At 38.7% G+C, this 14,186-nt stretch overlaps 2 protein-coding genes across 4 annotated transcripts; one reads left to right on the top strand and one right to left on the bottom strand.

The window, feature by feature from the left end:
* The first annotated feature begins 419 nt into the window (after nt 1-419).
* LOC125214566 (mitogen-activated protein kinase kinase kinase YODA) lies at nt 420-7,890 on the top strand. 3 transcript variants are annotated; one of them, XM_048115649.2, is made up of 13 exons: nt 420-555; nt 1,828-2,495; nt 2,597-3,325; nt 3,798-3,885; nt 4,056-4,118; nt 4,504-4,664; nt 4,773-4,848; nt 5,184-5,243; nt 5,321-5,428; nt 5,543-5,782; nt 6,077-6,165; nt 6,934-7,544; nt 7,631-7,890. In XM_048115649.2, the coding sequence occupies exons 2-12, from the start codon at nt 1,975-1,977 to the stop codon at nt 7,451-7,453; spliced, it is 2,655 nt and encodes an 884-aa protein (XP_047971606.1). In that variant the 5' UTR covers nt 420-555; nt 1,828-1,974; the 3' UTR covers nt 7,454-7,544; nt 7,631-7,890. The 3 variants fall into 3 exon arrangements, with proteins under 3 accessions (XP_047971606.1, XP_047971605.1, XP_088925058.1); XM_048115648.2 differs by having other exon boundaries at nt 6,931-7,544; XM_089068932.1 differs by lacking the exon at nt 420-555 and adding an exon at nt 635-798 and having other exon boundaries at nt 6,931-7,544.
* Nucleotides 7,891-8,169: 279 nt separating this feature from the next.
* Nucleotides 8,170-12,168, bottom strand: LOC125214373 (Disease resistance protein (TIR-NBS class)). Its single transcript, XM_048115373.2, has 2 exons — nt 11,851-12,168; nt 8,170-11,328 (listed from the first exon to the last, which is right to left on the bottom strand). Exon 2 carries the CDS (start codon nt 11,299-11,301, stop codon nt 8,290-8,292), a length of 3,012 nt encoding a protein of 1,003 aa, XP_047971330.2. The 5' UTR covers nt 11,302-11,328; nt 11,851-12,168; the 3' UTR covers nt 8,170-8,289.
* Between the last annotated feature and the right edge of the window lie 2,018 nt (nt 12,169-14,186).

Here is a 14,186-nt window from a genome sequence, read left to right as displayed (position 1 = left end):
AAGTGTTCACTATTGCTGCGGACACTTTTTTTTGGGGCTGTGGACAAATAAAATGGGGCTATGGACAAAAAAAAAAAAGTTGTCCACCAAAACTTGTCCACCTATAGTGGATGCTCTAATTACTCCCTCCGTCCCCTATTAAAAGTCTCACTTTTTCATTTCGGTATGTCCCCAATTAAGAGTCACACTTCATTTTCACTATAAATAGTAGTAGGTCCCACATTCTACTAACTCACTTCACGCACATTTTATTATAAAATAAATATAAAAAAGTGGGTCTCACATTCCACTAACTTGTTCAACTAACTTTTCTTTACATTTCTTAAAACCCGTGCCCGGTTAAACTGTGATTGCTATTGATGGCGGAGGGAGTATTAATTATTCAAGTAAAATTATATTTTGACCATTAGATTTTAGTGTAATACAGTCATGTATTTTCAACAAGACCGTACACTTTCGCTCTCTAAAAATATCTCTCTGCAACTCTTTAGTAAGCGTCTGACTCTGTGAGCACGGACAAAATATTTGGTCCGGTTCGTCCTGTCCCTCCCTCCGGTGAGTGCAGTTGCAATTAATTAGGGTTTGCATTTCACTTGATTCTTCTCAAATTATGTGAATTCATACTGTGATTCGCCGCGTATCACCCATATTTTAATCTTATAAATTCACAACCTCCTGCCAATCCCATTTCAGTATCACAAGCACTGATTTTTGTGTTAGGGTTGTGCGTTTTTACTTTTCCTTTCTGGTTGCATTTTTCTATTGAGACGTTTTGGCGCTCTCGAGTTGATTGATTATGTAAGAATTCATTTTTAGCTTCGATTCGATGAAATGAAGGGTCTATGAGTTGCATAAAAGCTTGCAAATAGTACTATTTACTAAGCCGACATTTAGCCCCAATTGTTTCTTAACTACTCTAAATAATCAAGTTTTAGTCTATTGTTCATCCGATTCTGGAATCATATACTGGTGCGGGTTTAAATATCTTGTCAAGTTCTATGTTGGCACCAGGATCTTAAGAACCTCAATTATTTAGGAGCATTTTGCGTTTAGTTTTTGGATATTGTTGTTATTTAGTGCGTTACGCGTTAATGAAGGATCTTTGAAATTGTTTTGTAGTGTTACCTTAGTGATCACATCTATTTTTTTAATGGCGAGGCATTTACGAGGATCAAGTATATTTGTGGTCTTGGTGGAGAATGCTAATTATTTCACATGTCCAGTGCACTAAGACGTGAACCATGTGTCATCTGATTTTATATATTTTCTCTAATGTGATCCAGAAAATTGGATTTCAACTTGTGAATAAATAGTTCTAAAATTGCATACCCTGTTCATATGCAATGATTGAAGAGTTGTGCTTAGTATACCATATACTAATACTCTAGATACTTAAGAATATGCACCGGCTTTAGAAAGTCCCATTAACTGGAAATTTGTGATGTTAAGATCTAGAAACTGGACACCTGATTTGGTGAACATATGGATCAGTATACTTTTGTGACTTTGTCCAATAAATCCAGTAAAAAGAAAGCTGTAATCTAGACCACCAAAATATTCTGATAATATTTGGGGTTCTTATTAAAGTAGCCTATATATTCACCGCCATGTTGGATTATGAAGATAGTTTGCTTACATTTTTGTCGTGACGTCTTTATAATGCAAAAGGTTATTAAATAAATCTCTTTTAGTACTGCATTAAATGCAAACTATCCGTACTATTAAAGGGTTTTACCAAATCCGTGAAAATCGTAAATGCTTTTTCCAGACATTTCATGCATCTGCGAGACAATTCCTTGAAACTCATGCATCAGTTTCTGATTGCAGGTTTGTAGCAGTACATGTATTTGTAACCAACAATTAAAGATGCATTGTATATGTATTTGACCTATAAAGAAGCCTTTTCTGTGCCAAGTTTGTTCAATCCAAGGAAGTTACTGCTTCAGGATTGGAAGTTATTGTTGAATATTAACTATGCCTACATGGTGGGGGAAATCTTCCAAAGACGTGAAGAAGAAATCAAATGTAGAAAGTTTCATTGATTCATTGAGCAGGAAATGCATTAGATCTGGGGGTCCTCGTAGACAAAGCAGTAATACTACCTCACAGAAGGTATTGGGAGCAGATTCACAGTCTCCATCCCCGTCGCAACAAGTATCACGTTGTCAGAGCTTTGGTGAAAGGCCCCAGGCGCAACCACTTCCCCTTCCGGGGAGCCATTTCACTAACATCTATCGTACTGATTCTGGGGACAGGGCATTAAATGGACCATCAGCTGATAGAGTTTCCAAATCCACAGTCTTACATCCCCTTCCCAAACCTGGGCATGGAAAAATTGGAAAACGTGCTGAAGTTGGCGAAAAGGACCTGGCAACTGCTTCTAGTTGTAGTGACAGTTCCAGTGATACTGATGATCCATCTGAGTCACGCCTCCTAAGCCCTGAAGCTTCAGACTATGAGAGTGTGATTAAATCTGATGCAGCTAGTCCTTCTGGGTGAGTTTGTTTGACAATATTTATTTACTAAACTGCTTCTTTAATATGAAACACTTATTATGTATCTTCCCTCTAACTGAACTATGTTATCGCTGAAATAGATTGAAGCAAAAGGATCAATTCCCCTTTGCCAAAAAAAAGAGTTCAAAAGAGATGTCGCCACCAGCTGATAATTTGCTGCATTGTCAAACTAGCCCTGCATCACCTAAGAAGAGGCATGTAGATGCTAAAGTTGCCCGTTTACAAGTTCCTAATCTAAGTGTACCAAACAGCTCAATGTCGAGTCCTTCTAGAAGTCCAATTAGGGGATTTTGTCACGAGCCTCTCATGAATGGTGGTGTCTGGCTAGGAAAGCCATATGCAGATTTGTCTTTGCTAGGATCTGGGCATGGCTCAAGTCCGAGTTCTGTTCACAATTCAGGGCACAGCTCTTTTGTAGGAGATGGAACATGCCAGCTCTTTTGGCCAAACAGCAGGTGCAGCCCTGAATGTTCACCATTACCTAGCCCAAGAATGACGAGCCCTGGTCCCAGCTCAAGAATACACAGTGGTCCAGTGACGCCTCTGCATCCTTGTGCTGGGGGGGCATCAGCTGAGTCACCTACAGCATGGCTTGAAGATGGAAGGCAGCAGAGCCATCGGCTTCCTCTTCCTCCAATAACAAGTTCTAATGCTTCCTCAGTCACTCCATCGTATTCAGCAGGAACTTCTCCAAGGATTATGCGCAGTCCTTGTAGGACTGAAAATCCTCCAAGCCCAGGTTCACGATGGAAGAAAGGACGGCTACTTGGTAGAGGAACGTTTGGACATGTTTATCTGGGTTTTAATAGGTAACTGATCTTTAATCATTATATTAATACTGTAATAGCAATATGACATTGCATAATATGCATAGCACTTCTCTATGAAGCGTACCTAATACTCCCTCAGTCCCATTAGTCATGGCACGTATTCATTTTTAAGCCATCCTAAATAACATGGCTCATTTCCTTTTTAAGACATTTTTATTACTCACACAACTTTAAATAATATATAGTCCCACTCCACTTTACATTACCCTACAAATCTCCTAAATATTCGTGCCCAAAAGAAATGTTCCATAAATAGTGGGATCGGCAGAGTAACAGTTTTGTTTTCCCAACTAGAGCGCCATAATTCTGAATGTGCTTTTAATAGATTCTGTTATGTACCTAATAAACATCTAATGGCTTTGCATCACTATGTGTGCTTTAATAATTTACCTAATTTTTTGCTTCACCAATTACCACTTGAAGTTCACTTTTCTTGTTCCCTGGGCTGCAGTGAAAGTGGTGAGATGTGTGCAATGAAGGAGGTCACGTTGTTCTCTGATGATGCTAAGTCAAGGGAATCTGCTCAGCAACTTGGACAGGTGAGGTTTTTCAACTCTTCTTACTATAAAAAGCAATGGGGGAACTTTTGGAGCTCTTACTTAGAAAGATAAAATGACATCTACTGAAATAGCATGTATCAGATTTATGATACATTTTTTCTATTGCCATATTGCTAACTCTCTGTTCCATAACTGGGTAATTCTTGCAGGAAATTGCACTCTTAAGTCGCCTCCACCATCCAAACATTGTGCAATATTATGGATCTGAGACAGTAAGTCTTTTTTTATCGTCGGTTATTGCTATTTATTTCTTTATCGGAAACTCATAGAAGATTGGCCTGGTTATATGTTTGGATTAAAATACTTTGTGGAGAAAAGTTTCCATTGTTGTTTTGTCTCATCTTGCAGTTCATATGTTTGTATTTGAAATATACAGGATAAGTTTTGAAAATATCATATCTTCTTGGATTAATAATTCATGCTCTCTGGATGATATATGGCAAGCATTTTTCTGAACTTAGTTAATAATTAATTTCGTGTTGCTTTCCTACCATTTTCATGCATATATTTCCTTGTTAACATATAATTAAATGAAGGATTTTATAGTTCTGGAAATGAGATCTTTTGACTTCCATTTGATGTCATCTCTTTCTTCAGGTAGATGACAAACTCTATATATACCTTGAGTTTGTGTCCGGTGGTTCTATCTACAAAATTCTCCAAGAGTATGGGCAGTTGGGTGAAGCAGCAATCAGAAGTTATACCCAACAGATATTATCGGGGCTGGCTTATTTGCATGGCAAAAACACAATTCATAGGTAGCTTAGACTTAAATTAATATTATCCCTTGGTTTCTTGTTCAACACCTAAGTTGGGCACGTTGGGGATTTTCTGTGTGCTGATTGGATTTATATTTATTTGGTCAGGGACATAAAAGGAGCAAATATTCTTGTCGACCCTAATGGGCGGGTAAAATTGGCAGATTTTGGGATGGCGAAACATGTAAACACTTGCACTTTATTCGATGGTTTCCATTTGCGACATGACTTAAGCTACCGGTTCGATTTAATTTTATCTTGTTATTAATTTGGGGCTGTCTGGATGGTTCTTGTGTAACTTAACGTCATTATTGTTTTTACTTCCTAACAAAATATAAAGGTTATTTCATGAACATAGCCCCTCAATAGATGACTGTCTGTGTTAATTATTTAGTATTCACCATTGTCCTACAGTAAATTTGGAACAGTAATAATAATTATGCAATACTCAATAAATAAAGAAAAGGCTGTTTATCTCGTTTAGTTTGTCTAAATCTAAATCAAATCTATTATTTGCAGATAACTGGGCAATCCTGTCCATTGTCGTTTAAGGGAAGCCCATACTGGATGGCACCTGAGGTTTGTGAAAGATGATTCAGTAGTTTTAGTTGTTTAGACCCATCTCAGCCAATTCTAGTTACTGTATTAATATACAGGTCATAAAGAATACTAGTGGTTCTAACCTAGCGGTGGATATATGGAGCCTTGGATGCACAGTTCTGGAAATGGCTACAACAAAACCACCTTGGAGTCATTACGAAGGGGTAACTTTATGTCCTTGCAATTTTGACATGTTACTGTTGCATCATTGTTACATGTACTACAAGAATCTGCTTTAAAAAATAATGATAGTGATATCTTCCGTATTCTTCCTGAAGGTTGCAGCTATGTTTAAGATTGGAAATAGCAAGGAACTTCCAGAAATCCCCAATCACCTCTCAGAAGATGGGAGGAGTTTTGTGAAACAGTGTTTGCAGCGTAATCCATCTCATCGTCCTACAGCAGCTCAACTCCTGGAGCATCCTTTTGTTAAAAATTCTGTTTCTCTGGAGAGACCTGTTCTGACTGCTGATCCTATGGAGTCAATACCTGCACTCACACATGAAGTCAGAGCACTGGTATCCTCCCTTTTCTAAAATTTCTCCAGTGTATATATCTCTTCCATCTTGCACTGGAGTATATGATTTCCTTCAAGACTGTACATTCCATTAGAGACTTTTTAATGATTTAATCGAGAAAAGTCTTAGGATGGCATGCTGAGCTGTCACCAGTAGAGTTTAAGAACAACTTTTGCATTGATTTCCGATCATTATATGGTTATGTGCATCTTATTTTTCATTTAGTAATTAGTATCTGGAGATTTTTTTCGATTAAGGTGACATAACAAAAAAAGTGTTACTACCTTTATGTAGGGCTTTGGACATTCCAGAACACCACCTTGTTTGGACTCCTCGGGAGCTGCTGGTCATTCTAAAACCCGAAAAAGTGTTCCTGGATTTAGGTATCTCTCTCTCTCACTCACTCATGCGCACACGCACACACTTGAACATGACATTTTACGATGTTAAATGCAACTTTTACTATGGTATGCATAAATGGTGTACTTTGTGCTGTAGCATTCTGAGTCTACAACTCTACATTAGTTGCTGAAATTCTGATTGTCAGTCAAAACATGATTTTTGTGTTTTGCTATTTTACCCTCAAGTCTTTTTGGCAGCTGGGTTTTTTATAGATATTAAATGGTTATAGGGGTTATGCTACTTATGCGAGAAGAACTGAAAATTGAAGTGGTGGTAGTCAGTGCTCAATATATCCTGAATGAGCATGTCAACCAATTGCTATCATATCTTGCCTAACATCTATTCAGTAGGATGAGTAGTACTCCCTCCATTCCTTGTTAATAGAGGCGTTTCTTTTCGGCACGGAGTTTAAGAATAGTGTGTTAAGTGGATAGTGAATAAAGTAAGAGAGATGAAGAGAGAATAAAGTAAGAGAGATGGTTACTCTTTGCCAAAAATAGAAATGATTCAATTAACTTGGAACTTCCCCAAAGTAGTAAAATGACTCTATTAACATGGAACAGAGGGAGTATAAGAGTGACTATTGTGTCTTATTGTGTATCTTTATGGGAAGAGATTGTCACCATTACGAGGTCTTGCATAAAGCTCATTGCTCGACACCATAATCGATATAATAAATTAGAGTCTGATGTTGTATTCAGTTTCCCCTGATCAGTCTCTAACTGATTCTCATTCTCATGGTTCAGCAGAGATGCGTATATGGCTAGAAACAACCCATGTGCTGTACCTCCAGTTGCAAGTCCTCGTTCGTGTTCACGATCTCCACAGCACATTAATGGAAGATTATCACCATCTCCAATATCAAGCCCTCGTGCTGCATCTGGTGCTTCGACTCCTCCAGGTGGAGGCAACCTCGGTGCAATTCAACAATTCCATTTGAACAATTTGCATGAAGGCGGTGGTATGTTAGCAATGCCCCTGAATGCCTTTCCTGCACGTGGAAATGGCTCTCAGGAGCATAAACCTGATATATTTCGAGGACTTATTCAAGCTCATTTGTCCCTGGAATCCGTTCCACGGGATAATGGCAACCGTAGAAACAAGGTTGAACGCCCTGTTTTGCATGGTTCAAAAGAAGAATTATATGACTCACATCTAGTTTTAGCTGATCGGGTGTCACAGAAGCTATTGAGGAATCCAGTGAGATTAAATCAAGGTTCGGAACCAAAGCCGAGTTCTTGTCTTCCTAGTCACAAAGTTAGAGGTTAATGAGGCCAAGAGTGCTGCTAACCAAACAATGTTGTTAGTATATATTTTCTCTTTCTTAAAAAGGAGGGAAAGCCCAGCAAAGTTTCTGAAGGTAAATATTCGTTTTGAGCAACAATTTCTCCATATTTGCCATATATTTTCATCAACCTACACTTAACGATAGTATTCTCTTTGCAGATGTAAGAAGCCACAGAAGCTGGAAGCTGGCTGGTGTAGAGAACTGTATATTTAGTAGATGTGGTAGAGAGAAATATGGAATTATTTTAGATTTGGCATTTTGAATATTATCCCTACCCTCTGCTACTACAGTAAGTGTTTTGTCAGTCTCTACAATTTTGTACAAAATTTTGATGAGGGATGCATGTTAGGAAATTAACAGGCTATGTTAAATACTCCAGTTTAGAATTCAAATCCAATATTCTTGCTTCATTGATGCATCGATTATGCCTTTATTCATTTGTTTGTTCTATTAGTTCCGTTGTAGTGTGCTCATAATGCGGAAACCCCAAAATAAGCTTTGGACAGAAAGCAGTATGAAATAATATGAAAATTTTATTTCATCTATAAATCTTCTTATTTATAAAAAACTGCATGTTTAGATCAAGCTAAATTTAACAAAACCAGTTATTTCTAATATTACTTGATTATTTCTTTTTTTTTTATGGAGTACAAAACAAAAGCTTTGAGAGGATATATAAAACTTGTAATGCATCATGTTGAATGCCAATTAAACTCATACAAATTCCATTGAATATAGAATGCACAGCTTATTCAAAATTCTGTACTACTACTATAATTCTATTATGAGCTCTGAAGGCAAGAAAAATAAATAAAATCTAGGGGGAAGTATGAGTTTGAACAGTGGCAATAATTCTAGTGAGTTTTGTGAGTGTGTCACGAGCCGAGATGGTGTCTGGATGATCCTCACCACATATTGAAGTTCTAATGTAAACAGCCTTCCTTATCAGATCGTCGCCGATGTCGAATTTCCCACCTCTCACCATCAGCTTCGCCCTGACCTCAAGCACAGTGGCCCGAGCCAACGCAAGATCCTGCCACAGGCAAGGATTCAGCTGTGCGTTCGTCTGTATCGGTTTCCAGCAAAGCGACTTGTCCAGCCATTTATCCACCGGAGTAACGAGTTCCTGATCCGTTGCTTCCAGTGCGTCTGTGCACAGCCGGAGCAGCTCCATGGCAGCGTTGCAGCGGGAGAAGCTGACGAATGTCTTTATGGCAAGCGGCAGGATCACTTCTTTGACGAGGAGCAGAAGTTGCGTCACCTTGAGCTCCACAACGATGGGGTCCTTCCCAAACCCGAGCAGCAGGAAACACGCGGCCCATATGTGTTCGGAGCTGTGGGACATAGAGCCCCGGGCGATGACAGCATGGACCATGGCCTGTGGAACGCCCGAGATCCCTCTCTTTCGCGAGTACAGCTTGACGAGGTGGTTGAACTGGATGCATCCTTGTTTCGTGCAGTTTCTTGCCATGTTGAATCTCAGCAGCAGTGAAGAGGCTTCTGCTTCTGATCTTCGAGCAAAGGATGATGTGAAGCCGCATGCTAAAGACACGAGGATCTTTCTCCAGAGCCGTCTGTGGCGTTTCTTCTCCGGTATTTTCTTTGCAGCCCCGGCTAAGATGGGCAGAGGGATGGGTGCTGGGGCAAACCAGCCACTTGCAAGAACCATCCGAGTCGCCAGACTCCTTGGCCCGTCTGCATGGTCAAATATCGAGAAGCATACTTCGAAGAGCTGCAAGAGGAAATTGTTCCGCCTCAGGGGATGGTTTTCGCGACCAGTCCATGATGGAACCTTTGAAGGCATCCGGTTTATGGTGTCGAGAAGCCTGCTAGGCGTGATAGGAAGCTCTGAGAGAATAGCTCCCACGATGGCTAATCCCAGGGTTAGCCTTCCGAGTTTCTCCTCAATGACACGAAGCGCGTCAATCTCACTGACCGATTGATCTTTCACGACGCCCTGCATCAAAGACATTGCCTCAACACCGGATAGGTAAGACAGCCTCAGTGGCTCGAGGTTCATTATCCGGGACAAGCGTGTGCATATGATGACGTGCGTCTCCCCACCAAACCGGGGCAGCAGGTCCATTACATGTTTGTGATCCCACCAATCCTTCTCGCTCTCCAAATTGTCGATCACCACTAGAAATGGAATGTTCCTCATGAGCTCCTTCCGGATTCTGGCTATAGCAGCTTCCTCTTGCTCTTCGAAGCTCTTTGGCCGGGTTTTCTCCGTGCAGCTCTCCACCCCTACGTCTATCTCTAGGAACGACCACAAGTTCATATAGTTTTGACGTATGTATCTGCTTTCGCCGCCTATCCAAAGAACCATCTTATATCTTTGATGGTACCGGTAAGCATACTCTAAAACGAGTTCGGTCTTGCCAATCCCCGAGTCACCTGATACACAAGCGATTCCCTTGCCATATTCAACTTTCAACGATCTTCTCCTTCCGTTCCTTCTGCCATTCTTCGGCTTTGCTGTGTGATGCTGTGGTTGAGAAAATTCAGTGTTTTGCATCTCTATTACCTTTTCCGATTCCCTCCATTCAATTGGTTCTTTCCCCTTACGCTTACTACTCTCACTTTGTCTATCCCTCTGCTTCTCATCTATTGAACTAGTCCTTCCCCATGCAATCGTTAAGTTCTTCCTCCTCGGTCTGGCCTTGAGCTCAAAGTAGTCTCGCTCAGCATCTCCGCTAACATCCCCAAAAAGCATGAATTCCAGCTCGGATATCTCCTTTTTCCTACCAACAAAATTCTCATTTCGAGGGAAAGGGAACTCCTCTTTCTCGGCCTTCTCCCTCCACTTTGTCACCCGATCCACGACACTTCTCCTTCCTAACCTCAATGCCAATAGAGAAACAGCTCTTAGTATGCAATGCCTCCACTGCTCATCTCGAGCCTCTAGCTTCCACTCATCAACACGAGAAAGGGCACCTAATGCATCTTTCCATTCCTTCTCGACTCCTCCATAAAGTAACCATAGTTCACCACCGTATTTTTCCCACACCTCACCTCTCTTCTCGACTATATCCCTGACAAGACAGTCATCTGGACCCAAATCAAAGTATATAGGAACTAAATTCTTCTTGCTTGAGAAAAACCTCAGCTCTTCAATGGTGTATGGATTTCTGAACGACTTCTTTGTCAGGATCACAACTCCGTAAGTGCAAGCATCCATAGCTTTCTCAACAATGTTGTGCTTACGAGAATTCCGGCATCTAGACCTGTCAGTGAGAAAGCAGCTCAAACCTTGAACCTCTAACTCAGCGCGAAGCCAGTTTGCAAACCTCAGTAACAGAGGCTTCCGGCCGTAAAAGCCAACATAAACATCACAGCTCCTCAGCCTATTCGACGAATAGGAAGCCGGAGGAACTTCAATCTCAAGTGACCTCTCAACCCTTTTCCCTTTACTCTTTTGCTTAGAACAACCATTTTGAGGCAGAACTTCATTACTTGACAGGGGACTTACAGATAAACCCGTCGAAGACCCCAACTTCAAGGGATCACTCGACGTACATGCTTCAGCACCAGGACAGACATCAGCTGAGGCGTATCGGATGCTCATTAGAAGCTCTGATTCAGCATTATCCAAACTCGCATCTCCATTATCCGCATTTGTGGTGGCGGAAGGGCACAGTTCGTCCGATTGCGCAGATTTACGACAATTAGATGATCTTGGGGAGAAGAAAGGAGACTGATTTGCAGAGAAAAATGCAGACGAAGATGATGAGAGATTCCTAGATGTTGTATTAGGTAATGGCCCCAACTTAGAAATCTCTTCTTCCATCTCTAATTCCACCCAATTCCTTGTACACTGAAATCCCATGCATTCTCAATAAGGACAACAGCACACCTAATTCACAACAAAATTACCAATAAAAAAATGATTACACCATCTAATTGGAGTACCAAAATCTTGAATGCAATAATTAGGCTAAACATACATGAACTAGAAGAGTTAGGCCAAACACATACATGTACAAACATTTCACTTCACACAAAAATGAAAGGAAAAGGGAAAAATGCAGAAAAAAGTAACAACCTAACTAACTACTGCAAAGAAAGCTACTCCCACATTGTGCAAAGCAAGATTTTCTGAGTACAACAAAAGCATACATTTTTACCATCAAGAAACTCACTGCAAGCAAAACCTAAGTTACAACAAGCAACTGCTAAAACTCAATCCCTTAGATTCCATCGCATACCAAGAAAAAGACCAACCTTCAACATCCCTAAAAAGGCATTAAAAGCAGCTTCAAATTAAAGAAATTTAGATCTAAGTACACAAGTTTTAAAAGGAATATGATAAACCTTATTCAATCCAATAGAATATAAACCTATGTCACAGGCCAACATTTAGATCTGAACTACTTACCTCAATAAAAAAAACGCCAACTCTTCAAATCCAGAAATCCAAATAGCCTCCTCGATGCAGAAAGGAGCAATCTTTATGAACCCCAGAAAAAAATATTTAAAAGCGATGCATTTAATCATGAAACAAAGCTTATAAATATATGGAGGGCCAAGACAATAACTGCAGAAATTGATGAGTATTAGAAAGGAGTGTTTGTGAAAAGAAGAGTAAGCAGAATTGGACAGAGGAGGTGAGGCCCCAGTTCTTGATAAAGTGGGAGTGAAGAGCAATGAAAAGATTATAAATGGCGATAGAGAATTGGGAAATTGGACTTTACCTTATTCAGCAGAAAATGGAGACATGAATATAAAACAGTAAAATTTAGTAAACCTTGAGCCCCATAAGATTTTATCCTGTCCTAAATCCAATATCGTGCGTATGGTAACAAATAATGTCTCATTTTGTCAGTGTATAACTTCTACCAATTGAAGACCTCATTTTCTTTTTTCATTTCGATAAATATATACTCATATTTATTTTTGGAATAACAAAATATATTGTAGTACTCACATAATATCTACATTTATTAGGCAGAGCTCAATATCAGATCAAGCATTGAATATATTTTAATTTAATTTTGCTTAAATAAGTGGAGCAATTAACAGCTCCATAAAAAGACAGATAGGGCCGGCAAACGGTGTTAACGAGGAAAGGTACCCTAATAATCCCCTTTATTTAACAAAGATATTAACGCTAATGACAATTATTTAAGTATTAAAAATAGGATTAATTTTAAATGACGCATTGACGTGAGGACCAGTAACATTTACGCGTTAAATTTAATTTGGAGTATCCCTATTGTTATATATATAGGTTATGCTTTTGAGACTTGATAGGATTTAATTACTACTAATATTTTCTACTTATCTTTAATTATATAATTTGTACTACTACTACTACTAGTATTTTGTGTAGATCTTTCTATCCTCGCTATTTTATGAAAAAGATTGCAACAAGATTTGGTTTTAAATTTGAAAATAAATCTAGAGTATATTTTAAATGTTTTAAGATTTAAATAGTCAAACTACGTTTTTTCTCTTTTAATTTTTCTTCCTAATGTTTTTTTTTCATTTAAAAAAGGAATTCGGAAGAAAAATAAGAATATCATGACAAACAAACATTATGTAAAAAAAAAAAAATCCTCTTTATATTTGACACGACTTATTCATTCATTTTTAAAAATAGATGGAATTTGAAGAAATCTTACTCATAAAATTTGAGTTAAAGGTAACTACAACTCTATAAGTGGTCCACTTTCAGTAGGAAATTGATTACACATTAATATTCATCATACACCAGTTCTTCATTTGGCAATAATGGTGTATCAATATTTCAAAATTATTAGTACTAGTATTTTAGTAGTACTAGTTGTGGGGCGTGGAACAATAATTATGAGTTTATGCTAAAAATAAAAGGATTCTGCAAGTTTAAGCTACTAATTTTTGAGCTTTCGTCTCCTCAACATTAATTTGTATATGCACTTATGTGGAATACGAACATATAGTCTAAAAGAGTTTAGTCCTCTTACAAAAATATTAATGCACATGCCTAATTATTTACACTTTACAGCAAGATTCCTATCAACTTCCAAATGAATTAAAAAAATAATATGATAATATGCTATTAAGAGAGAACATTTTTTAAATTGCATAAGCTAACGGACCTCACTCTAAGATTTACGCTTATCTTTCAAGACATCACTCATATCGTAATTGGAGATAAGAAGAAAAATATTTGTATCTTGTTAGTATGAATATCATCTACTACCAAATAAGTTATCAAATATGTGGCCTCGTATCCGCAAATCCTCAGAATCTTATATCTTTTGGGTGAGTTTCGATCTGTTCATATCCTTCTTCGATTTAGACGCATCTCATTGTCTATGCATCTATACCAACAATCACTCCCTATCTATACCTAAGACGTTACATGAATGATATCATGTGAGAACGAACTGAGAATGTATAGTGAAATTTCATGTTATCACAATGAGAGAGAGATTTGAGTTGACTTATATGATACTTAGTTCTGGATCTTTCAACATCACTCCAATACACTCCTTTGTTACCTAGTAATAATACCACATGTCTCCATGTGCCTTCACAACGGCTCTGATGCATTCACACACATTTCTCACACAATGTAGCTTAGTTTAGAGACTTTTTCCAACGCAAACTTGTGCGTGTGTGTGTGTTTTTTGGGGGAGTGGTTGGGTACATAAATCTAGGGGATATGTTCAAAAAACATATTACCACAATAAATCCAAGTTTGCACAATGGCCTACAACTTAATAATAC

The sequence above is a fragment of the Salvia hispanica genome, chromosome 3 (genome assembly GCF_029641045.1).
Source record: "Salvia hispanica isolate PSC_SH4W2 chromosome 3, Shi_PSC_v1, whole genome shotgun sequence".
Classification (NCBI taxonomy): domain Eukaryota; kingdom Viridiplantae; phylum Streptophyta; class Magnoliopsida; order Lamiales; family Lamiaceae; genus Salvia; species Salvia hispanica.
The sequence above is the reverse complement of the archived record's forward strand: the minus strand, read 5'-3'. Positions and strand labels throughout refer to the sequence as shown.

What these genes read in the sequence shown, in the direction of transcription:
- LOC125214566 (XM_048115648.2), top strand. Translation starts at nt 1,975, where the DNA reads ATGCCTACATGGTGGGGGAAATCTTCCAAAGACGTGAAGAAGAAATCA. An exon ending in CTTGGAGTCATTACGAAGGG is followed by an intron (nt 5,429 to 5,542) that starts GTAACTTTATGT and finishes TTCTTCCTGAAG; the next exon opens with GTTGCAGCTATGTTTAAGAT. An exon ending in AAAAGTGTTCCTGGATTTAG is followed by an intron (nt 6,166 to 6,930) that starts GTATCTCTCTCT and finishes CTCATGGTTCAG; the next exon opens with CAGAGATGCGTATATGGCTA.
- LOC125214373 (XM_048115373.2), bottom strand. Translation starts at nt 11,301, where the DNA reads ATGGGATTTCAGTGTACAAGGAATTGGGTGGAATTAGAGATGGAAGAA.